The following is a 25,598-nucleotide window of genomic DNA, read 5'->3' on the forward strand; positions in this document are numbered from 1 at the left end:
TCACCAGTGCTGAGTACAGGGGCAGTAACGCTCTCTGTCTAGCCTGTTAAGTGGTCTGGCCTCTCCCATTGACTCATCATGGTGGGTGTGATACCTGGACCATGGGGCTGGTCGCTCTATGTGGGAGCAGATGGTGCAGTGTCCATTTCTGCCTGGGTTACTGGGGCTCCTCCACCTGCCGTTGTGCCTCAGTTTCAACAGCAGGCTGTGCTGAAAGTTCATTTTGGCAGAAATGTTTGGACCAGTTCCGTCCACAGTTTAAAAATGTTTTTCACTTTCACTTCAGTAGGGATTTTGTTTTGAAGTAGAGCCTTATCATGTAGTTGTATGTCAGAGGCTTTGAATATGGTTTGTTTATTTTTACCGTGGTACACTGTATAGTTGATAATGTAGGAAGGTAAGCCCACTCCTAGATCATGAGAAAGACTTCAGAGACAGACTTGGACATTGTTTATTTCCAGTGTTGTATACTCAACAGCTGTACTTAAGACTGTCTGATTTCCCACTGAGTTTTATATTTTTACATCTTTGATGTTTGTGTTATTGTAAGACTCCTCTGAGAATTAGTTGCTTGTTCTTACAGCCAGCAAAAGCTCCTCTGTTTCGAGAGAACAGGAAGGTATCAGTGACAGGGAAAGGCAGAATTGATCTTTTTAATGCTATAAATATTATGTAAATACCTTACTTCGAAGAAAGCTATCATATTCAGTCTTTTCAATTGAGAAACAAAATTGAAGGTTTGGGTTTTTTTATTTTAACTCCAATTTTTATTGTTTGTGATTTCATACAAAAAATCCTGTTCATTTTTTTTAGATACCTGAAATGCTACTGTATGATTCAGAGGAACAAGAAAAGACTGGAAAAGCACATAAGGAACTTAAGAAAAAACATTCAGGTAATATTTAGATGGACCCACAAGTTATTAGCACTTATTAGTAAACACTTATCCAGTCCTGTGTTGGGCATAGATGACAGCATAAATACTCTGAGTATAGTTTTGCCAGCATAGTCATAGACTTCAGTATTGTTCACGTTTCAGGCATTTTTGCGCAAGGGAACATTAGTCTGGAACATACATCCTGGCTGATCAAACCCAGTCTCTTCTATCACAAGCAATCACTACATATATTCAGTTTTATAAACTGATTAAGCTGCATCTTCGTTTGTTCTGTGTCTTCCTTCGGTGTGGATGTTATTACACAGCCTCAGAATTAGATGTTTTTAGAGTTTTTCAGTCTATATGTTTTCATTATTGTTGTCCTAGACCTGCTCATTTTGCTTTAACAATTCTTTATCGCCAATAACTAATTTCTTGTAAGTAATGCCACTTTTCCAGAATAATTTGTTTTTATAATAAAACTTAAAATTTAACGACTTTAAAAATAGGCTGTCAAACATAATGTGAGAGACCAGTGCCAGCACTCATTTGCATAATACTCCTTTTAGCGACTTTTTATAAACCACTAGTCTAAGTAGCACTTAGAAGTCATGGACCCAACAGAGTATAAAATAGTAAGTAGTTCACTTGGGGTTTCTTGTTTTGTATTGCTTCTGAGTAGACATTCCAGCCCATCAGAATAATGGCCAAATTTAGGATTTAGTGTTCATGATACCATCCACCTTTATCCTAGATCATGGTACTTAATCTATGCCTCAGAGCTTATTAACGGCATTCGTTTATGTGTGGATATATTTTAGCATTTTTTCTTTTGTAGGATATTGCAATTAATTTTGCAGTATCTTTAGGCTTATTTTGAGAAACTGCTCAACACACTGAAGGACCTGGAATTTTCAGAAAGACCTTGTAGTCTACCTGTCATCAGAGACATGGTTGTAGACAAAAACACATGGGCTTCCTTTCTAAAAACATCCCAAGTAGTTTCAGTTTCTATGGAAATAAAGTTTCTTTTATGATTAGTCCTCAGTAATGAATTAGTTTTGCCTTCTTTTCCAAATATCAATGAAATATTTTACAGCTTTGGAACAATTTCAGTATATTTCTTTCCGAGGAATATGTATTTCAAATGAAATTACATGTTGTTTCCCTGAAAGTACTTTGAAAAAGGCATGTTCTTTGTGTTACTTCGAATGCGCTTAATTCATATCTCAAAAAATATTCTGTTGCTTTTCCTTAGTTATTTTAAAGTGACATGAGTATATTATATGCGTAACAAATTATGTTCTACAGGTGATCCTGATTTTCTGAAGTCATTTCTGGCAATCCATGAATCATGTAAAGTGTATGGAGCAACGCCTAGCAGGTATATGACATTCCTTCGCATATACAATGCCATCAATAACAGTAAAAGAAGAGAGCTGATAAAAAGGCAAAAGCACCTGCAGGTATGTATTTAAAACATTTTTTAACATACTACTCTTCAAAATACTCTCACATTTGGAAATGCATTGTGTGTTAACGGGCTGTAGCTGCTAGTGTGGTTGTGTGAGGTGTCCTCATTTGGCATATGAGGACTTATGCTGTGGTTTCAGGAGAGGAAGAGTAGGAATCTTAATGAACATCTCTGTTCAAATGCCTCAAAGAGTTAAGAGTGGTTTCTTGCTTTTGTTCATATTTTTCCTCAAAAACGTATCAGACTGGGTATGTTTTCTTGGAACTGGAAAAAGTACTTGAAAGCACATTTGAGTTTTTCACTCATATGTATTTGAATTGCGTTGCAAACAACCCATCATCTTTCCATCAATATAAGTCCTGCCTCTGCTTGTACAGTTTTCCATATGTAGCACCCCTTTGTTGGTATCTCTGCAGCAACTTCCTGCTTTGTGTGATTCCTGCATCCTTCTAGTTGAACAAGCTGTTATTTATCTTTAACCTTATGGTGCTCTGTGTAGCTTTAGCCAAGAACCCCTTTGTTGTGATTTTTCTCTTGTTTTGTGTTTTGGAACTGATATCAAATTCCTTTCCACATGTCAAACCTTTACACAGTTCTAGACCAAATGCAGTGCATCTCAGGGATGTTGGTTTACTCCTGTTCTGTATGCAGAACATACGTATTTTTGAAATCCATTTATTACCTTTCCAGTCATACTTCCTTCCCTCCACCCATCATCCCTCAACTGGAAAGATCTGTGTGATCCTTTAGGACGTGTAACTTTTGTCTTTACCCCTCTCCCTTCCCTTTCAGCTCCTTTTCCCAGTGACCATTGCTGCTATTCTGATACCACACTTGCAACGCTGTACTTCTTCTTAAAGCACCTGTCAAAACCTAATGGCTTCCTTGGCTTGTATTCTACACTGTTTTTATTCTGCCTGCCAATAATTTTCCATCAGTGTAGTAAGCAGTTTAAAAAGATTTATGTTTGTAATGGTAGAAACTGCTTTTTTTTTTTTTTATTTAGACAATACCTGCAGTTTGTTTGTGACAAACATTCATTTACTTGTTAAATGCTCTGGTTAAATAAAAGTAATCATTTACATGAAAATTGGAGATGTGTATCCTAAATCAAATCATCTTCCAGGCAATATATATTCTTCAGATATATCTTGAAATAACTCTACTACCAGATTACCACGGAGTAAATAATTTAGACAGTGTGAATAAAGAAAATAGTTAGTCTGAAGAATAATCGAGCCCTTGTTTTATGTACATCTATGCTCATTAAAGAATGTACAGATATGCAGAAATGGGATAATTAATTTGTTTCAATTTGTTTAATTTTTATAGATTTACAGGAGAGATAATTACATGGAGTTAGTATCAGTTAACTGAAATGCTGGAGAGTTAATGAGAAACAGATTATGTACTAGTTGCTACTCCATTAAAAGTTTTGTTATTTTGAGAATTTTGTTTTCAGCTTTTTGATGTAGGAATAGATCTTAGGATAATCTATAATTGTCAGATCTCCTTGTTGGGTTAAGTAATACTAAGAAAATGTAAATAATATGAAGAAAACGTGGAACATTAATTAAAAAATTAAGAATATTAGTCTACATCAGTTATTTTGTGCATACTGTTTGTAACCAACCTTCACTTAAATCTGTTTGAAATTTATGACTAAATAACTGCTTCTTACAAACTTTTATAGGCAGGTGTTTCAAAGCTGAATGAAGCTAAAGCCCTGGTAGATGAACTGAACAGTAAAGCTGGAGAGCAAAGCATTTTACTCAAAATGAAGCAGGATGAGGCTGATGCTGCCCTTCAAGAAATTACAGTATCTATGCAGGTATTGTATACAGTCATGTCAAAAGTGGGGATGGGAGTGGGGGAAGAGATGTTTTTCTATTTTTGGTCTCCATCAGGGTTATAAAACCTGATGCTTTTACAGGAGTTTGCCTAAGGGAATGCATGAGCCCTGATGCTTGAATAAACTTGCAGAGGACAGAGGATTTTATAATTTAAATCATACTTGCACTGCTTGAGTAGGAAGAGTAGATTTAACTGATGGAATAGTAAGAATACCAGGTTTGGCACCTCAGTAGTGTTTACCACTGTAGTTTAATCTGAAAGTTTTCCTAGAAGTTCATAAATCCAAACTGATCCACTTTATAATGTTTATTATGGAAAGGAACTTTAACAAAATACTGATAATTAGCACCATTTTAAGTAACAAATACCAGGAATTAAATTTGTGGACTGTTAGGAGGTTATGTATTTCATGAAGTGTGTTAAGTTAACCTCATAAGTTAACCTCAAAGAAGGTTAAATAATTCTTGTGTGTTCATCACACCTTGAATTTTTTTTCTTCAGCTCCAAGATAGACTTTCTGTTTTTTGGAGGAGGTGATTTTCTTTAGTAATGTTTTCTCAGTTAAGTAAAATAATTGTGCAGAAAGTAGATCTCTACATTGATACTTCCAGGAATCCTAAATGTAGGATAAGGCATAATGAATCTGCTGTCACTGCACCGTTTGTTTTGTCACTGGTTTAGCCTGGTCAGTCTGAAGCAAACTTAAATAAAGAAGCTCAGTGACAAAGACATCTCTGTATGCAGTAAAGTAGGTGCCTGCTCTTTAAACCCCTTGGTTCACGGTGCTTTAAAGGTGCATTACTTCCCCTTTTTAGAAGTCTACTTCCATGGGCAATTTTTAATACTTGAATTTGAGTAATGATGATTGCTTGGGTCTGTTCACTGCTGGCCTCAAAGAATTTATGATGTCATTGTCCCTGATTTCTGTTTTAAACCTGTGTATGCTGTTGTCCAGTAGAGTTACAAGCTGTGTAGCACATTTTACGTTGTAGGACAAAATCAGAGAATGCACCAAAAAGCAATGAAACATGATGTGCCCACTGACATCAGAAGTATTGCAGTAGAATACTGATTATTTAGATTAGCATGAAGTAGAGGTGCCCTCTAACATTTTAATGTCACTTCAAATGTTCCAGTTTATGTAAGAAAGACAGCTCTAATACGTACAGTTTCTTTTAATCTCCTTTCAGAGCAAGGCTTTTGACCTACAACTGAATTTTATGGTTTTCTTTTTCAGAGCTATCATTCAGTGTATGTACATTTGCATGAAATGTCTAATAGAGTTTTATCTAGCCTAATGTGTTATGGGTCTGAATGCAATCTTCAATGACATGCTAGTCTACAGCTTAAGTGCTCAGAAAGGTTAATAATAATCTCAAGTTTTTCTCTGCTCTTCTACATCTGTCACTCTGCTGTAAATTCAACTCTGCTCAACCACTGCTGGTTATAATAATGTGTTATATACTGGAAAAATGTAAATGCTGGGATTTCTTGTCCTGTATCTTTTAGGTGAACTGAGCCTAGAATATTAGTCTTTTATTTTATGCATTTATCCTCAGTTATGTTTTTTTTCACTGGTATTGGTAGTCCCTGTTTTGGTTTGGGATTTGTGGGGTCTTTTTTTTTTTTTTTTTGTTAACTTCAGGATATGTAAGGACTTCTTTTATTGTAGATTTATATACTAGGTACTTATTATTGTACTGAATTGCTTACGAGTCCTGGAGGTGGCTAATCGCTACTGTCTGTTGTACAGTACAAATCCAGGGGAAATGGAAATCCAAACAGCTTAGAGTATATGTATGACATAAGGTGACAAAAGCTCATAATGAGTCTCAAAAAGGCACGTACAGATATTTTCTGTGATAAAGGGAAGGAGACACAGTAAAAGCAAAAAAATGCTTATTCCATGAAACTTAGTTGCCTAGCCAACCTGTCTAGTATTAAATAGTCCTAACTATTTTATTGTAACTGGTATTGCGCAAACTATATTATCATCAAGACTTAATGAAATAATAGACCTAATGGAATAAAATCTGTGTGAACTTAAAAACTGAAGGTATTCTTTTTTTTACAGAATGCTAGTGAGCAAAAAACAGAAATGGAAAAACTAAAACACCGGATAGCAGAAGAGGCTGCAGAAATAGAAGAAAGAAAAAGAAAAATTGAAGATGAACTAAAAGAGGTTCAGGTAAGAGCTGATAAGGAAACATAATATTTTGCAGTCTGATTTTATTCGACTTACTCGAGTCCTGCTGTGCAAAATGGTTCTGCAGAATTTATTCCTGCATTTCTTAAATTGTGCTCTAAATTATTTCGATATTAAAACTTTTATACATTAGGAAACAGTATTCTATTTGCCAGATTGAGATTGTAATTTTGGCATTTGTATTCTAGTAGATCTTAATTACGGAATGAATTTTCAGGCCAAATCTTACCTGCAGTTGCTATTTCTGTGCTACCATGGTCTGCTGAGTTCTGCAGATTTTATGGAAAGTTTTTCAATTAGTAGTATCTTACATAGGCTGACTACATTCCCCTGCCTTGATCAAGCTGGTAATGTCATGGGGGTTGGTACCATCAGCTGAATGGAAAGAGTTTAATGAGAGATAATTTCCAGTTATTACTAAGTTCTGAAAATTCTATGTCCTTATGGCAGTATATCAAACTGCTTGTTCAAGAGACCTTACAGCTGTTAAGCGTTAGTTTTTTGGGGAGGGGTGTGTGTTCAATCATTGCTTTTAGTCTCTATTTTTCATCCCGTCCATTTTTAAATTATACTAAATAATAAGGGAAAAGTACAGCAACCTGATTTTTTTTCCTTTTAAATATCATATGTGCCAAGGAATTGGATCCTTGTATTTAAAGTGACATGGAGCTACAGGATTAGGGTAAATCCTTTTCTGTGGTCTTTGATAAGCATGAAAGATGTGCAAGGTGTGCATAGTCCTTAACGATAATCTTTAACTTTCTTCTGTTTTCTTATCATTTTGTTGCTTTTGATAAGGGCAAAGGCTGCCTGGATTTGTTTAGCTTCAATTTGAAATCCCTTCAATTTGAAATCCCTTCAATTTGAAAATTGAAAGCTTTTGTGACCTTTACAGCTACGTATCTTTACAAAGATATCCTTCGGCATGCCTATAAATAGTAATTAGCATAATTATTAAAACATAGCTGTATCACAATGAACAATGAAAGAACAAATGAACATGATTGGTACTAATGTATGTATAATGCTTACGAATTACAGTGCTGAATGAAAATTTAGGGGATGTCAGGATTGTAATATGCTATTTTACATGGAAATATATTTATTATCTCTTAATAAACACATGGCAATTTTTTAATAACTTGTGCACATGAATATGCATTGATGCCAGTTGGCTAGGCAATAAAATATGTAAAAAGAAAAAGAAATTCTATGAAAACTGGAATGGCAAATGTTTGTTTTCTTGTATCCTCATCTCTTTTTTTTTTTTTAATGTGCTTTTATGTTTTAAGCCACTGGTTAATGAAGCTAAATTAGCAGTTGGAAATATAAAGCCAGAGTCTTTGTCAGAAATACGGTCACTACGGATGCCCCCTGACATAATCAGAGACATACTAGAAGGAGTTTTAAGGTTGATGGGAATTTTTGATACATCTTGGGTGAGCATGAAGAGGTGAGGATTTTATTTAAGCTTTAAACTTAAACAATAATTTACAATATAACTTTCTGTTATATTCAGGAATGACATGTGTGCAGAATTTATTGATTTCATAGGGAAATGACCTCTTTAATATTTGTTTCTTCTTTACTTAGTTATTTCATTCTTTTTACAGTTTCTTGGCCAAAAGAGGTGTGAGGGAGGACATTGCAACCTTTGATGCCCGTAATATTCCAAAAGAAATACGAGAGAATGTTGAAGAACTTCTTTCTAAAAACAGAACATCTTTTGATCCAAAGGTAATTCCTGATCGCACTCCATAAATTGGAAAAAATAGAAACTGGAAAAAAAGTAAAAAAAAAAGTGATGTGTGATTATGTGATTTGCCAACATAATTTGTAGAATGAACTTAAATTAGCGAAGTGACAAATTCTGCTTACAGAATGTGTCAGTATAAGAGATAAAAGTGTAGCAAAGGTTACTGTGTCGCATACTACCTCTAACTGAGAGTTCTGTTGGTGGCTGAGGAGCAGTGGGATGAAAAGTCATTGCGAAGTCAGAAGATGTTGTGTCACTGCTATAAATTCAAACTCGGATTGAGGAACTGGCTCCTTCAGGCCTCAAACTGGCTTCTTCAAACTGGCTCCTTCAGGCCTCCTTCTAGCAGTAAGAGTCTTAACAGTATACTTAATTAAAAAAGGGCAGTCTAATGATGATTAAATGTTTTTGATCTTTGATAACTGATTTGGCATTAGATAAAAAAAGGAATTCTGCATACTACTTCTTTATTTTTAAAATGAAAGTTGTAGTTCTCTGAGGAGGAACACACTGATAAATTATGCATTAATTTGAAACTTCTTAACTTCAGGGAAGCTTCATAGTTGTAAAGATATCCTTTTTTCTTAACATAGACCGATGGCCTACTATATAATCTCTTCGTAACAATTTAAAAGATCAGTAGAGAAGCCGGCTAATTGGTATATTCAAGTTGGTAACTTGTAAATCTGTTGCAGTTACTTATCTTGGATTGGTCTTATCTCATCTACATTATACTTCATGTATTTTCTTGGAACTGTTTTTTTTCAGAATGCTAAACGAGCCAGTGCTGCAGCAGCTCCATTAGCAGCTTGGGTGAACGCTAATGTCCAGTATTCCCATGTCCTAGAACGAATTCAACCTTTGGAAAAAGAAAAGGCTGTCTTGGAATCGTAAGTTAGACGCTGTTACAAAATAAATGTTCTTATTTCCAGTGGTGGTGGGTGAAACTAAAGCTGCCAAGGAGAAATTGAAGTTTATTAAAAACAAAAGATATAAGAAACTGTACCTCATCCATAGGAAATACAACGTTCATGCTGCAACTGAAAAAGTCAGCATGCAGTATTTCGTTTTTCCTGGAAGCTATGCCTTGGCCAATTTGTTTGTTGGCCAGTCACGCGTTACCTGTCTCAACTGAAATGTGTCAGGGAGAAATGAACATCACAGATATGTTTAAAATATATTCTGTCAGTGAAACCCATGCTATTTTATGAGATGTGAAGTTGTTCTTTTTTCAGTCATGCACCGAGTATGACCAGTTTCTCCTTAAGACCAGAAAGATATGACATAGTCTTAGGACCATCCATAACCTGAGGAATCTATACCAATTGTTTTGCCAGGTCTTAAAATTCTGTATTAGAAGAATTTGTTCTGATCTGTAAGAACACATTTGAATGGGATGTTTGGTTTCCATTTTTAAAGCTATGTGATGAGAAGCAGTAAAATCTTTTTTACATGTGGAAACAGATTTTTGTTAATAGAAATCACAAGAAACAAAATGTCTCTGAACTATCTCTGTGTAAATGACTTTCCTGTTACATTTACCCTTTTTTTATTTTTCCTTTGGATTGTAGTAATCTCAAGAAAACTGAAGGCAGAAAACAGAAATTAGAAGATCTTCTGAACTCTGTTGGTCAGAAAGTGTCAGAACTGAAAGATAAGTAAGTTTGGTTCGTTTATTTCCAAATATAAGTATGAACATTGATAATTTTATGGTGTGAATAATGACAGTTATCTAACCAAGTCTAAGTCCCTGCTTGTCAAGATATTTACATCAGAAGCAGCAATAATAAGGCTATCTGTATGTTCGGTGGAGATAAGTGTTATTCTAACAGTATTTATTTATCTCATTGATCAGATGAAATGCTCCTTAAAGGTACCTGTTTCTCAGTACTGACTCTGTGGGAAGCCTTCAGTGTAGACACTGTAGATGTGAAAGATAAGCAGTATATCTCTCACCTTTTAAATCTAAGAGGACTTTAATGTTTCCTCAGGACTTTAGAAACATTCCTATGCAAGACACTACTGATCACAGCTTGAATAAAGACAATTTTGTTTCTTTTAGGATGACCTGCTTTTCTGACAGTTAGCTATTTAGCAATCTCCTTTTTTCTTAGCATCTCATCAAGTACGTGACTTGTGTTGGCATGAAAAATGCTGTGGTGAACCTTTATACTTTCTCCAAGTTCAGTTTAATCCAAGTCTTTTAGTTCAGTGTTTGTGTTCTTTAATTAGTATAGGAGATATTTTATGACCAGACTTAGGTGCATATTACTAAAAGTCATCTTTCGAAGTTCTGCAAAAAAAAAATAAAAATTGGAGAATTCTTCATGACATTCAGCTGTATTGTGATGTTTTAATTTAACTTGATACCTAACTATATATGAGAGTTAAATATACTGCTTTAAAAAAGGGGACATTTAATGCATTAATTATTGTAATTAAATATTAATTAAGATAATTAGATGTTAAAAATTACAAAATAATGCCTAAACCTTGCCTACTGTTTGGACCATGTTCTTATGTCATAGTAGTTTACAAAACAGAGTACTGTACATTGAACTGGGGTCGTTCATGGGATTTAGCAATGTTCTCCTTTAAAGGTTTCATGGATTAAATTTACCAAAAAGTTACAGTTGTCTAGTACGGCATTGAGCCTGCTATTTTCCTGACTAGATGCAGAACAAAACTGAAAACAATCACTAAAATCAAGTCAGGTTGTTCAAGTAGAAGAAATGATTTTCAGACTTCACCATCTATAGTGCAGATATATTTTTAAATCTCACCTGTGCATCTATCTAAATTTTGTTAGTTAATAGTCTAACAAGCTCAACTGCAAATTAGAAACAGAAGGTGTAAAAAAGAATTGTAGTTGTTTTCTTTATGAACAATAAGGGAGGAATTAATTACAAATTAATTAAATTAAACTGCCTTAAAAATAATGTCCATAGGTTTAGTAATTCATGATAGCAATTAAAAACAGTAGTTGTTTTACAGGTTCCAGACTAGAACAACAGAAGCTGCAAAACTTGAAGCAGAACTAGGTCAAGCTCAGAAAACATTGCAGGCTGCAGAGATACTGATAAATCAGCTTGACAGGGAACACAAAAGATGGAGCACCCAGGTTAGTGAAAATTTTCATAAGTACATCTTGTAGCTGATAATTAGAAAATACAGTTTTTGCACTGTTGGGCGGATGTGAGTTATTGCCATTCTGCATGTCTCCTAAGTGTACCTTTATTTGATTTCTCATTAGAAATAAAAGCTTTTCTTCCTTCTGAAACTTCTTTTTACTTCACTGTGTAAGTTACTTTACCTGTCACATAGCTACAGAATGTGTAAAGAAACCCCTGTATTGAATACAGAACACACAACATTCTCTGACTTCTTTTCAGTCACGATAATAATGTAATTGTTATAATGGCTGAACATGTCAGGACTTGGACCCTCCAAGTTGAGTTACAATCAACAGAGACAGATTTGGGGAAAACATGAAACAACCACAGTCTTAAAATGTATCTCCTTTATGGCATTGATGTTGGAAATGCAAATGTAGACCTACCCAAAATGTTGGGTTGCTTTTGAAGCCTTCATTTCTGTGTTTCAGACTTTTATGCTTCTGAAGTAGATTTGGACAAATGATATATCTAGGAGAAACTGGCAAGCCTTTGGACACACAGGCCCTTCTTCAGACTGAAACAGAAAGGAAAATTCAAGATATAACCAAGCTGAAAATAGCTGTCACCTCCAGAAAGTGGTAGAAAGCTTTCTTGGGTACCTAAAGTGGAAAAAATCTCCCTGCTGAGGGAAATGGTCCTGTCTCTCTGTTGACACTAAAAAAAGACCAAACAATTAGACTAAATGCCTGCATTTTAAAGACCCAGATTTGGGTTTAGATGAATCCTTCTTGTAGGTTGACCAGCATAATGGAAAGAAATGTAAAATACTCCTCTCACTGTTCCATCTGCTATAGTAAGTGTTGGGTATATTTGAACCCCAGAGTTTGAACACTTCTAAAAGTGATTCCTCGCAGTTTTTCACTGCAGCATATTTCCCCTGTCCTTAGGAAGGTCAGACTGTCCGTTAATGGTATGCTGTAGACCAGACTGGCAGAGGTGTTAGTCAGGAACTCATTCCATATTGAGGACCATGAAAAAGCTGTTATTCATTTCCCTTTAAAGTAAAGAGGAAGTAATAACAAGGTGCTTTTTTGTTTGTGTATCAGCTTTTCTTGTTAATGTGAGTTTGATTAAAGTAGAAAAGTGACAAGGTACTTTGAAACCAGTTATGGCAGTCGTCTGTTGTTTTGATACACTATTTTTTCTCCAAAATACTGGAATATCTTGAGGCACAGGTGATGTAGTGTAGATAAATTATTTGAAGATATATGATAAATGTATTTTATCATGCAAGCCTGCAGTGAATCACATTTTGAAGTGTAATAGATAGATAAAATATTTAGTGTATGTATACATATTGTAAGTAGTACTCACTAGCTGACTGTGACTAGGGTCACTTACTTTGTATTGTTCTTACTATAATATTATTTGCCCAGTTGCTTATAAGTGACAAGATGAACTGTTCATCAAATTCATAGATTTGTAGTAGGTAATCTCAGGAATATCTGTTCATGCTCTAGCCTGGAGATAAAAAGAACTTTACCTGTACTTTCATTTGTGTGTTGCTGTGGGTTAGATGGGTATAGATATCTGAAATGCAAGAACAGAGACTGTCTCAACTGTGTTCTCAATGGCAGTCAAATTTGATTGTGACTTTTCAGTAACTGATGAGAAATATTAACATAGTTCATTTCTATACATTCTATACTTTTTTTTGAAGGTGTCAGAGATAACAGATGAACTGGCTACATTGCCTAGAAGAGCACAGTTAGCAGCTGCGTTTATTACCTATCTATCTGCTGCTCCTGAGGATCAGAGGAAAACCAGCTTGGATGAATGGACCAAATCATCAGGCCTTGAAAGTAATTGTGTCTCTGTTTGTGTCTCTGTGTGTGTGTGTAACTAACAAAGCTTGATTGAGGAAGTTAGAAATGCCAGTGAGTTTTAATGAACAGTCTCAATTGTCTTGGGGTTTCCCAAATGAAAAATGACAAAATTTTCTTACTCAATACTTCTATATACAGTTAGACTATTTATTAGGATTATTCAATTATCTATTAAGATTATGGATTGTTATAAATTCTCTAAGACTTAGCTCCACAGTCCCTCCTTAAATAGAAAAGTTTACTTGAATGAATGTATTCATATTAACTGTTGTAAATTTGCCAATGCATGCTTAATGTTTCTGCTTTTTCAGTAGCTTTTTTTATCTGTGTGTTAATAATACCATTAAATATTTTTATAACATCAACTAGTTAATAGACATTAGTTCAAGCAATAAAATTTCAGGGAATTCTACAGACTTGCACTGTGTTAGTCAGAGTCTCCACTGTATATAGAGTGGGAAATGCTTACAAACTATGCAGACTACAAATGCACAAACTTACACTCCTTCATTTATCAGAGTTTGATTTACGGCGGTTCCTGTGTACAGAAAGTGAGGAGCTAGTTTGGAAAAGTGAAGGTTTACCTTCAGATGATCTTTCAATAGAAAATGCTCTTGTCATCTTGCAGGTAAATTTAGCTTTTTTTTTTTTTTTTTTGGTCTTGTCTTGGAAGTATTTCAATTTCTACAAATCTTAGTAACATGGCGTCTTGTCAACTATTTAATTAGTGTTACTTTGTTAGCTCCACAGAACACACGCAGAGAAACAAATATTTATGTAACTCTGGGTATTCTTTAGCAAAAGGAAAAAAATCAGTTAAAGAAAATACATGTTTTTCTTTTTGCTTTTACAGTTTTCTTCTGGATGTTGAACAGACAAAACCTGCTATCAGTTTATTCAGGCCTAAAGTGTGAATAATCATTAACACCAATATGATCAGTGGATGATTATGTACTATATATGTTCACTTTGACATGTCATTTCTAATACCTTTTTTCTCAGAAAAAGGAAAAGACTATATGCAGATACCTCTCAAAGCATCTAGATTTTAAACCCTCAGATTACATCAGATTAGGTCTGTGATATAGGGTGCAAAATGCTATTTACTTAAGACCAGTAGCTAATAATACTTGAGAAAAGAATGATAATACTGTGCTTATAATTATGATTCCGTTTTATCTTATGGTTATATATAGGTGTATGATGAATATATATAGACAGTTGCACAACTGTGTACATAATAGTCTAGTTATAATGTAGTAGTTTATTAGATCTGTTAAAAGTAAAGATGTAATGCCATGAGGAGACTCTACATTTGCCACAGGTAGTTTGCTTGGGTAGTGATTCTCTCAAATCAACTACAGCCTTTTCTCCAATTTAAATTTATCTTGCCTTATCATTTTGATATTAGATCTAGTTATTCCTTTCTCAGTTTGGTTAAAAAGCTCTTCAATAAATACTGTTTTCTACCCTTAAGTCTACTTAAATGCTATAATCAAATTTTGTTTTCAACCTTTCCTTAATTGAATCGATTGAGGTCTTAAAAATCTCGGTGTGGATGAAGAGCTTTTTCATGCCCTCCCTCAGCTCAAATTTTCTTTGTGTACTGTTTTATTTCAGAATCCTTTGAAAACTGGAATTAGACAGGGTATTTTACCAATGTCATCTACAGTACATTTCTCAGCCTTTAGTGCTCCTCATCTTTTGATGGTTGGATATGGTCCATGTGTCCCTGTCTCAGGCTGAGATTCATGTAGTTACTCAGTTTGGAATGGTAGGAATCAATCTAAAACCAAAACAAGCCGTGAAAGTGGTCTTTTATCAGACTGAACCAGAGAATTGCTGAAAATACATATTCAAACCCTCAGCAGGTTTGCTGATGACACAAAACTGGTATGAATGGTAGATACACCAGATGGCCAAGCTGCTACCCAGAGGGTCCTTGACAGGCTGGAGAAATGGGTTGACAGGAACTTCATGAAGTTCAGCCAGGGAAAGTGCAAAGTCCTGTACCTGAGGAAGAACAGCCCTGTGTACCAGCATGTGCTGGGGGGCTCCCAGCTGGGAAGCAGCCTTGCAGAAGAGGCACTGGGGGTCCTGGTGGACACCGGGTTGTACATGAGCCAGCAATGAGCTCTTGCTGCAAACAAGGCCCATGGTGTCTTGGGCTGCTTTAAGCATAGTATTAACAGCAGGTTGAGGGAGGGGATCCTTCCCTTCTACTCCACACTGGTGAGGCCACACCTGGAGTGCTGTGTCCAGTTGTGTGCTCCAACATGAATGAAGATTTTAATAAAATGAAAACTTGCTGTCTCATCGGTATATGTGTTACTAGGCAATATTACCAAAATACAATACATCGTAGTGTTTGCAAGTTTGAGATTTGGATTTCTTTGTGATTGTAAGTAAAATGCTATTTGTATATTTATGCCTGAAAAGTACTTATATTCATTATTCTTTCTAAAATGTATTGATGTCCAAAACCAGAAGTACTGTACCTTTGCCCACTACAGGAAGAAAGGGAAAAATAATACCTTTTCTTCTAAGTGTCAAAGCAGATGTGAATAACAAAAGCAAGAGATTATACTCATTGAGTATAATCCTTAAAAAATTAAAAAAATTTTGAGTATAGTCTTAAAACCTCCTGTTTTTAAGAGAGGTTGAAGAATTGCCTAACTAGCAGGACAAACACCTGAGAATTTTGGCTTTGGGTGCTCTTTTTTTTTTTTTTTTTGTTAAAGGAAGAAATAAAATAAAAGACATAAAATTCCTTCTACTTTTTTTTTTTTTTTTTGGCCACTTTATTGTTAGGCTTTCATTGTATCTTTAAAGAGTTTGTTAATGAAAAAGATTTTAAAATTACTATACCATTAGTTTGGGGAATTAAAAAAGGATTCCATTTAATTTTATTCTTGAACAAAATAGATTTCAGTGTGTGTGTGTGTGTGTATATATATATATATATTTTTTTTTCCCCCCCCCCCTAGAGTAAAGTGTGCCCATTTTTGGTAGACCCTTCTTTCCGGGCCACTGAGTGGTTGAAGACACATTTGAAGGAATCACGTTTGGAAGTTATTAACCAACAGGTGCAGTATTTACTCTCAGTCTTACAATTCTGGTCTGCTTGAGCTCACTCTATTCCAGGGTTTGGAGAGCAGTTCTTAAAGGGGTGTGATAGCAATCACCAACAATGGGGTTATATTCCATGAAGCATGTGATTCTCAGAGTTCTAATTTACAATGGTTCTTAATTGGTACTTGTATTGGGTCTGGCTGAGATGGAGTTAATTTCCCCCATAGTAGCCCTGACAGTGCTGTGCTTTGTATTAATATGTAAAAAGGTGTTGGTAACACACCAGTGTGTTGGCTGCTGCTGAGCAGTGCTCGCACAGCATCTAGGCTGTCTCTCCAACATTTCCGCCCTTGGGGGTGGGCGAGATCTTGCGCAGGGATATAGCCAGGACAGCTGGCTCAAACTGACCGAGAAGATATTCCATACTATATGATGTCAACTCAGCAATGAAAGCTAGGAGAAAGGAGAGGAGGAAGAGGGGACATTTATGTTTGTCTTCCGGAGCAACTGCTACGCGTTCTGGAGCCCTGCTTCCCAGGATGTGGCTGGACATTGCCTGCTGATGGGAAGTAGAGATAAAAATCTATGTGTTCCTTTGCTTCTGCGCATGGCCTCTGCTTTTTTCATATTAAAATGCCTTTATCTTGACTCACAAGGTTTTTTTCTCTCTTATTTTCTCCTCTGCACTGGTCTGCGGAGGAGGAAGGGGAGTGTGACAGAGTGTCTTGGTGGGCACCTGGCATCCAGCGAAGGTCAACCCACCACAGGACTAAAAATTTGTTTACTGAACGAGGAGATCAGAGTATTTAAAATGGAAGGGTCAGCATTTGGTTTTACTTCTACAAGTTTGCCTCTTTGTGCTGCACTTTCCAAGAATATCAGTATTTCCTGTGAGAGGGAGATGGTGATATATTTGTAAACAGGTCTTCTGTCTTCTTGATGCAGTTTACTGGATTTCAGGAGAATGTATACACTTCTTCCCTATGATTTTTATATTGCATTATCTACATTGGAAATAGTAGGTTGGATTTCAGTTTGAGATGAAGATACCTAAGTTTAATTGCCCACGTGTCGCTGTTTACCTGGGTGGCAAGGCTGGCTTGGTTGCACACACATAGACAGGCGTGTAGTGCCATTCAAAAGTCTCTTATTGAACCCCACCTGGCCCCAAGGTATTGCTTCAACAGAATGTAGGTCTTGCACAGAGCTGGTAGGGATCTGTGGAGGCCTTTTAGATACGCTGTGATGGTACTAGATACATTTCTTTGGGTGATTGAATCCTTCCCCTGCTAGCTGATTTGCTTGATTACCTTTTAGGGCCTATTATCTGCATTGTCTAGGATCTTCATTGACTGTAACAGATTCTTAAACACCACATGCATGTTTAGGCACCTACACACAAAACGCTGCATTTAGGTATCTTAATATCTTAGGTCTTGACTCAGTTTTGAGACACAACTACCTAATAACATCTGAGATGCGTTAACTGGCCAGGACTTCCAGGTGTGCCTGACAGATGTGACACAAGACCTATGGTAGACCTGCTCTCTTCTGGTGCAGCAATGGGGGAGCTAGGCATGTTAAACAGGTTGTCTGTTTGTCAGTAGCTGAATGGATCAAACTTATTAAAAACTTGTGGCTAAACCCTGAAATATTGTAGGATGCTTGTAATAGAATTTTTCAGCTATTCTACTGATATTTAGATTTAGACGCCTGGTATAATGTCTTTCAGTTCATTCCAAAGTGTTCATGTTTTAAAAATACATGAATCAAAGGAATTTATTTTTATTTGCCCAGGACACCAACTTCCTAACCGCCCTTGAGCTGTCCGTAAGATTTGGGAAAACACTTATTATACAGGAAATGGATGGAGTGGAGCCTGTACTTTACCCATTGCTGAGAAAGGATCTTGTTGCTCAAGGTAAATTACCAAAATCCTTACAAATTCTTGCTCAAAGCTTTTGTATGTTAGATCTGTATTTGTCATATAAAACTCGATTTTTCTGAAAACATGAGTACTGTGTAATTTTTTCCTCTTTAGCATTAATCTGCTTCTAACACTTCAGTGCATGAAATATGTTGGAGATATGTTCATTTTCAGTAAATGGAAAAGTATTGAAAAGTATTTAAAGATTTTTTGACTGGAATGTGAATCAAGTGTTTTTATCAACTCTTCGCAATTTAAATTTTGTTATTTTCTAGTGATAATTTCAAACACATAGTTTTACATAGGAACTTGGGCCTTAAATAGACCAGAAATAACGCAACTGGTGCAGTTAGAAGGCAGAGTACTAGAATGTTGGTGTTGCTGTCTCGCTTTCATTCATTTGAAACTAAAGAAGGCACACAGGTCTCTCCCTGATGTGACTTTGGAATTGGTGGGGAGAGAGGGTCCTTGAGGTCAGCAAAATGGTGGAATTTGTTAAAAAGTTTCCTCAACTGATGAAATGAAATGAAAATAACCCCAACATTTACATTTTAAAATACCTCTTCTTTGGAGAGATAATGTACTCTATATAACTATATGTAACTGCTTTGGATTTACTTGCTTTAAAAAGGCTGATATACAAGTTTAGCAAAGATAAATAGTAATGATGCAAGTATCTCAGCATGAATTATGTTGGATTATGTTCCATATTTTGAAATTGTTTTGGTATATTAAAATATACTCGTTTGTTCAGGGAACTTTGCATCGCACTCAGGCATCTTCTTTTGCGTGTTAGTGAGCTGTGTGAACGTTAGGTCTGTGCAAGGCCAAACTGGGGAGCTGGTTTTTGAAAAGGGAGGATGGGTCACTTTGATTTTTCTTTTTTTTTCAGTCACTTCACAGGCAAGTGCATACTCCTCATCAAAGTGTGGAGGTGGGGGCCTATCTGCATTACTTTAGTTGTGATGACTGTACATATTTTCATTACTTGGAATGAAATGTTAAGAAAAATGTGGATGTATATACTGCAATAAATTTATCTTTGTACAGCTTCCATTTTCTGTTTGACGTTTTTACAGTATAGGCCTAAAATTTATTCTGATCTTGGCACAGGAGCGAAATTGGTATGTGATTTTCATCTCTACAAGTGTTTTAGCAAGAGATTTATACTTAAAGCATTTCGGATCTGCTCCTAGCGCTAAAAATAGAGAAGTACTTAGCTATGCTACCTCATATTTCTCTGGAAAGGAATTTTTCACTTTGAAACTTTTCATCTTATAATTCTGTTCTTCCTTCTTTTTTAATATCAGGAGGCAAAAATCTTACTCTAGTCGTGTGATTGATTGAGTCTGTTCTTTTCTGCCTATCTAGAATAGAAACCTGTGGTGGAGGCGGGTGGTGAGAGGCCATACATACAGTTTCATTCTGTGACAGGCATATTGAGAAATGTCAAAATATGAGGAGTATAAACAGAGATTGAAACTGTGACAGCAGAAATGTAATAAATTTTCTTTCATACTGTGATTAAATTAAATGTATTTATAATAAGACGTACATGGGATATTTCTTAATGGAATATTTTTCTTTCATCTAATGACTAGATATTCCAGCATCTTTAGTTTCATAGTCTTTCTCTAACAACTACCATAGAAAGTAGTATTTTAATAGAATTATGATTGTACAGCAACATCAACCTTCTAGAAATAATTGTAGCAGATTCAGAGATGAATGTGGTTTTGGACCACATTCAGAAAATGCTGAACCATCTTAGTTAGCCATTATGTAATTATGGCTAAGATGTTTTGATAGTGTGGTATATCTATGTAGAAATGGAAATGTATATGTTATTACAAGATTCTTACACAAAAGGAGGATTCTCCAGTGCATCTTCTGTGGTGTTTTTTCTCCTATTCATTGTTTGAAGATTTCAGAGATTCGTTTCGTGTTATTTTTACTTCAAGTACATTTTTTGCCATTTATGCTTTTTGTACTGGTTAAGGATAATTAAGCTACCCTGGTGCATTAAATATTCTCACTATGTAGCTTCCTTACATTCTTACAGGTTTGGTTTTTGTTTGTTTGTTTGTTTGTTTTTTGTGTGTGTGTAACAACACAGGATGTTATTTTCCCTAAATATTTTAAATATATTTTTCTTCCTGAACAATTTATAAATTTTATGAAAGATATTTGCATCTATTGTTCATAAAGTATTACAGAAATACCATTATTTTCAGATAATTCTTAAATCTTCCAATCAGCATGAGTATAACATTTGTTTATTATTTACAGGACCCCGTTACGCTATACAAATAGGTGAAAAAATGATTGATTATAATGAAGAGTTCCGTCTTTTTCTATCGACAAGGAACCCAAATCCGTTCATTCCCCCTGATGCTTCTTCTATTGTTACAGCAGTAAACTTTACCACAACAAGAAGTGGCTTAAGAGGACAGGTAGGAATTTAGAATAAAAACAGTGTATGTATAGCTACATCCTAGCTACATCCAACTTCTGAAAGAAGACCTGTGGTACATTTTGCATTAACAGTCACGGAGGTGATTTCTAGCACACAGATATAAATGGTAAAGTTGATGCTGAAACAAAATTTATATTTTTAAGTCTTGTCTTTATGCACTTTGAAAACAAGTAATGAGTCCAATAGAGAAATGGAAACCGTCTCATTGACTTCATTTGCAACAGATTAATTGCTAACTTTCTGTTTTCTGTTCAAGATGCATTTATAGTGCCATGAAAACATTTCTGTTACTGCTCTCCAGTGTCCTAGTTAGAGAGTAATCCTTGCATCAAGATATATTTTGTACAGGAAAAGTTTAATGAAACCAAAATATGTGTACTTTACTTCCTCCAAAATGCTAGTAACTTTTGAGATTTTTTTTTTTCTATAACATTTTGGAAGCAAAAGGTGGCATACAGACAGAAGAGAGGAAGAAATGATATAAATTAAGGGTAGAAAATATTCTCTTTATTTGACATGAACCAATTTTTTTGCAAACTACCAAGAGGCTTAGAGTTTGATGTTGATAAGTAAGATGATTCAAAATGTGAAGCATGGATAACCATATGGATTTCCTCCCTCCGCTAGAGATAGGGAATCGACATCATATTATGTAACCAAGTGAATTAACCCCCTCTTTAAGTGAAAATGCAGGGAAAAAAGCTATGGATTTTTTTTTTTTTTACTGTCTTTGTTGGCTTGAGGTGGGTTTGACTTTTGGTAGACTTGCTGGAAAGAAATACACTGCCATTCTTTCCCTTTGTTCTTTCTATCACATACTTCTCTACGTATCTGATTACATTATATACACTAATGAAGACTGCCAATTATTTTGGCAAAGGTTTAGGTCTCAGCATAAAAGTGTGTGAATCAGTGTCCTTTATAAAGTGAGCCGGTGCCTTTTGAAATGTTTTTGAGTATCTCACCTGGCTTGCATCTGCTGTTACAGACAAGGGCATGGTTCACAGTAGTTCCTAGGTTATACTTGCCACTGCAGGATATCCTGGATGTCTACATAGATTTAAAGCTGTTGGATGTCTGGTGCAACTGAGTGAACACTCAGAGGTCTACTTTAGACATATAATAGATAGTATTACTAGATAATAAAAGATAGTATTATTAACAAGTATATATTGTACCATATAATTAATGAATATATATTATAAAATACTGTACTGTTTTTTATCCTGATGAATAATGTCTTTTCCTTTTAGCTTTTGGCTTTAACAATTCAACACGAAAAGCCTGATTTGGAAGAGCAGAAGACAAAACTGTTACAACAAGAGGAAGAAAAGAAGATACAGTTGGCTAAGCTTGAGGAATCGCTTTTGGAGGTAAATTTATTTTACCAGTTAGATCTGTAAGACAATGTTCATACTGCTATGAATGAAGATGGTGAAAGTGTTGGAATAATGAGCCCTCAGAATTTTTGATTTGAGAAAATAAAAACATTATTTGCCTGGGGCTGTTGGGAGAGTAAAGTAGGTAAAATCTGTACATTTGCCATGAAACTGTAGTATTTCAGTAGATTGAGTAGTGTCAAGTTAAATGTTGGGCTAGGTATAGGCTGGTTCAAATTGATTAGAAATTTCATTAATTTTAATGCATTAAAAGAGAGAAAACTTTGTTAAAAATATACTTTTTCATTTTCAAATTTAGGAGTTTTAAAAAAACCACATTTTTAAGCTTGTGAATCATGTCAGTTGATACTTTCTTGAGACATGATTGTGTGTTGTGAAAGGAAAAAAACTTGGAAGAAAAATTCTCAGCAGAAAATGGAAAGATTTGTTGATATTTAAAACTTTAAACCTCCATGATTGTTTCTTATTAACAATTAGTTGTAATGTTCTTTATAGTTAACATTTTCCTTTCTCGTATTTAAAATGAATGTCCTCAGTTTTCAGTTCATCTTTTTATTTTAATGATGATTATTTCCTGAAAGAGTTGTACACTGCTATAAGAAAAGGTGGCTTCCAAGGAAGAGGATTGTTTTCTTTTTTGTTTGCATCTTGTCATAGATTTCACAGAAACTGTACCTCATGACCATAGGAATATATCCTCAAATCCTCCTTCCTCATAAAATGTCACAGTTGCTGCGAGATTGACCTGCTGCCTCAAAACCCTCAGTCTGTAGCTGAGTCATAGATCTTTGCAGTATCCAGCACAATGGACTTGAGCATAAGCTAATAGTGTGAAAGATTCCTCAAAAAGTAATAAACTGAATGTTATTAGACTGGCTATTAATAGCTCAATTTCAGAATTTTGCACATAAGTATATAATGTGATTTGAATTTTGAAATTTACTGTCCCAGTTAAACTCCCTATTAAATCTGAAATATTAAGCTCAAACCTTTAAAGCTGTGCTGGGGCAGATTTCTCTACAGGCACAGGGAAACTTGTTCTCTCAAACAATTCCATATGCAAAGCTGATCATCGTTTAGCATCCAGTCTGAATTGGAGCACCTCTCCTGTGTGGCTGGAGCACCTTTCCTGTGATGAAAGGCTGAGAGAGTTGGGCTTGTTCAGCCTGGAGAAGAGAAGGCTCCGGGGAGACCTATTGCAGCCTTCCAGTACCTGAAGGGGCTACAAGGAAGCTGGGAGGGACTAAAGCAACATTAACATTCCATCTGAAGTACTGTACTGGTTTTCTCCTGAAAGCCTTGGAGTAAAGATATATGTGCTGTGGCTATCTCATAGCTCACACTATGACTCCTCATAGCAAAATCAGGCTCCTTGAAAAAACAGATGATCTTGTACTAAATTCTTTTCGGCTAGAGAACTAAGTGCATTCTACTGTTCTCACTGGGGAACCTCTGTCTTCAAATATCCTGAAATGCTGTCCTACAAGTAGTTGTTTAGAACTGACTTACCTAATGAGAAGCCAATTTTTTGTTGCTGTGTAACTAAAAAATTGTATTGAAGTATATTTACTGATGGTTAGTAAAAAACCTTAAACAATAGTGAATCCTTCAAGCTTTTCCCTCTTATTAGAAGAGAAATTAATTGCAATGGAGAAGTAATGGAAAATATAGGGCAATCTCAAGGATTTTCAAGGGTTCTCTGATTACAAATCTGAAATTGCTGAAACACTGAATATTCATCTCGGTTGGAGATGAGAACTAAATTGTATAGGGGATATTGGAATGTTTTTCAAGGAAAATGAATTTATAAATGACTGGGTACAGGAAGTCATTACAAGTAACCAACTTTAGGTTAAATTGGTAGTTAAACAGAAGAAAAAAATACCCTAATTTGTTTTTATCATGGGGATATTAGCGCTTAAGACTCTGATCATAGAAATCATTCTATAAAGTTTACTGATGGCTTACACTTCAGAACATGGCAGACTGGATTTTTTGCTTTTGTTCTTGGGTTTTATTTTCCATGCTTCTTTAAAACATCTCAGTTTTTGGAGTAACCACCCTCTTTCTAGTACTCTTGATGCATTCCATGATTCAGAAATATATACAGCTTAGAAAGAAGGACAACTTCCAAAATTATTACTTCCCAGTTGAAGTTTTGTTTTAATGTAACATAGACTAATTTTAATTATTTTTTTTTACAGACACTTGCAACGTCACAAGGCAATATACTAGAAAATAAGGATCTGATTGAGTCGTTGAATCAGACTAAAGCAAGTAGTGCACTCATTCAAGAATCACTTGCTGAATCTCACAGGCTTCAGAGTTTCCTTGATAAGGTGGAAAAATATTTTAATCCTTTATTTCTTTCATCCTTCTAAAAATGGTCATGTTTATGACATCCACAGGAATCTAAGATCAGAAACATGCAAAATTAATTTTTGGAGTAAAAGATACTTGGGATATGCAGGTACAGAGAGTATTTTCAGTAATTTAATTCCTTTGTTTTACACATGTTGGATAGCTACACAATTTAAAGTCTGCCAGTTTGAATTAAACAAATTTTCCCCAGGGGCTTCTTGGGAAGTAATGGGTTTTGGCTTTATTTTTGCCATCTGCTGTTGTGAACAGAATGGATCATATGGATGTTCTTACTTATGGATGTTCTTACTTAATACAGCCTTGCTATTGCAAAAATCTAGATCATTGGTGATGCTGTTCATCTGGCATGCTGTTTTTTAAACCTATTACAGAGTTTTCCTGTGTGTTCTCATGTTTAAAGTTTTCTGTTGAATACTGGGACATGTTCTATAGTGGCAAGAGGCCTCAGTACCCTAGGGATTAATTTCCAAAATGCTCTTCATAATTTTTTGCTAAAAATGCTTTCTTCCAATCTTGAAATGTAAAGACAGTGTTGAAGTCTTGAGTCATGTCCCCCAGTTTGAAGAATCCAGGAGGATTCAGGTTTCCAAAACAAGTTCGTGTAACCCGAATGTTTTTTCGGTGGGATGAATAAACGTTTATGCAATGACCAGTAGAGGGCAATAATGTACCGTGTTTTGATCTCTGTGTTTAATCTACAGGAGAGGGATGCCTATCTGCCTTTAGCTGAGAGTGCTAGCAAGATGTACTTTGTTATCTCTGACTTGTCCAAAATTAATAATATGTACCGGTTTAGTTTGGCGGCTTTCCTGCGGCTTTTCCAAAGGGCTCTGCAAAGCGAGCAGGTATTTGCTCTTTTCCTGAAGCTGTTAATGCTGTAGAAGACTCAATCTGCTTTGATCCTTAGAATTCATTAGTTGCTCTGGACACTTTTATAAAATAATGTGTAATAACCGATGATGAAATGTATAATAGGAAGTGGTGCTGAACTATTGTGCCTTAGATATTCAGAACACATGCACATGGGATTTTTAATGATCTTACCATATATATAAATTGTAGAATCATAGAATGGTTTGGATTGGAAGGGATCATCTAGTTCCAACCCCCCTGCCATGGGCAGGGACACCTTCCACTCGACCAGGGTGCCCCAAACCTCCTCCAGCCCGGGC

At 35.5% G+C, this 25,598-nt stretch overlaps 1 protein-coding gene across 1 annotated transcript in view; it reads left to right on the plus strand.

Moving 5' to 3' along the window:
• Window positions 1–78: 78 nt before the first annotated feature.
• The window catches only part of LOC104506167 (cytoplasmic dynein 2 heavy chain 1-like), a gene marked incomplete at its 3' end in the record, with an annotated part of 56,557 nt that continues 31,037 nt past the window's right edge, over window positions 79–25,598 (plus strand). Inside the window, exons 1-18 of the mRNA XM_010147030.1 lie at window positions 79–234; window positions 814–895; window positions 2,189–2,343; window positions 4,045–4,182; window positions 6,280–6,393; window positions 7,704–7,864; window positions 8,025–8,148; window positions 8,936–9,057; window positions 9,739–9,825; window positions 11,162–11,288; window positions 13,004–13,145; window positions 13,688–13,797; window positions 16,157–16,255; window positions 18,039–18,162; window positions 20,458–20,621; window positions 21,898–22,017; window positions 24,249–24,383; window positions 25,128–25,271. Coding sequence (XP_010145332.1) covers window positions 79–234; window positions 814–895; window positions 2,189–2,343; window positions 4,045–4,182; window positions 6,280–6,393; window positions 7,704–7,864; window positions 8,025–8,148; window positions 8,936–9,057; window positions 9,739–9,825; window positions 11,162–11,288; window positions 13,004–13,145; window positions 13,688–13,797; window positions 16,157–16,255; window positions 18,039–18,162; window positions 20,458–20,621; window positions 21,898–22,017; window positions 24,249–24,383; window positions 25,128–25,271 — 2,304 coding nt within the window. The remainder of the gene's footprint in view (window positions 235–813; window positions 896–2,188; window positions 2,344–4,044; window positions 4,183–6,279; window positions 6,394–7,703; window positions 7,865–8,024; window positions 8,149–8,935; window positions 9,058–9,738; window positions 9,826–11,161; window positions 11,289–13,003; window positions 13,146–13,687; window positions 13,798–16,156; window positions 16,256–18,038; window positions 18,163–20,457; window positions 20,622–21,897; window positions 22,018–24,248; window positions 24,384–25,127; window positions 25,272–25,598) is intronic.

Source organism: Eurypyga helias, unplaced genomic scaffold (assembly GCF_000690775.1).
Source record: "Eurypyga helias isolate BGI_N326 unplaced genomic scaffold, ASM69077v1 scaffold52, whole genome shotgun sequence".
NCBI lineage: Eukaryota > Metazoa > Chordata > Aves > Eurypygiformes > Eurypygidae > Eurypyga > Eurypyga helias.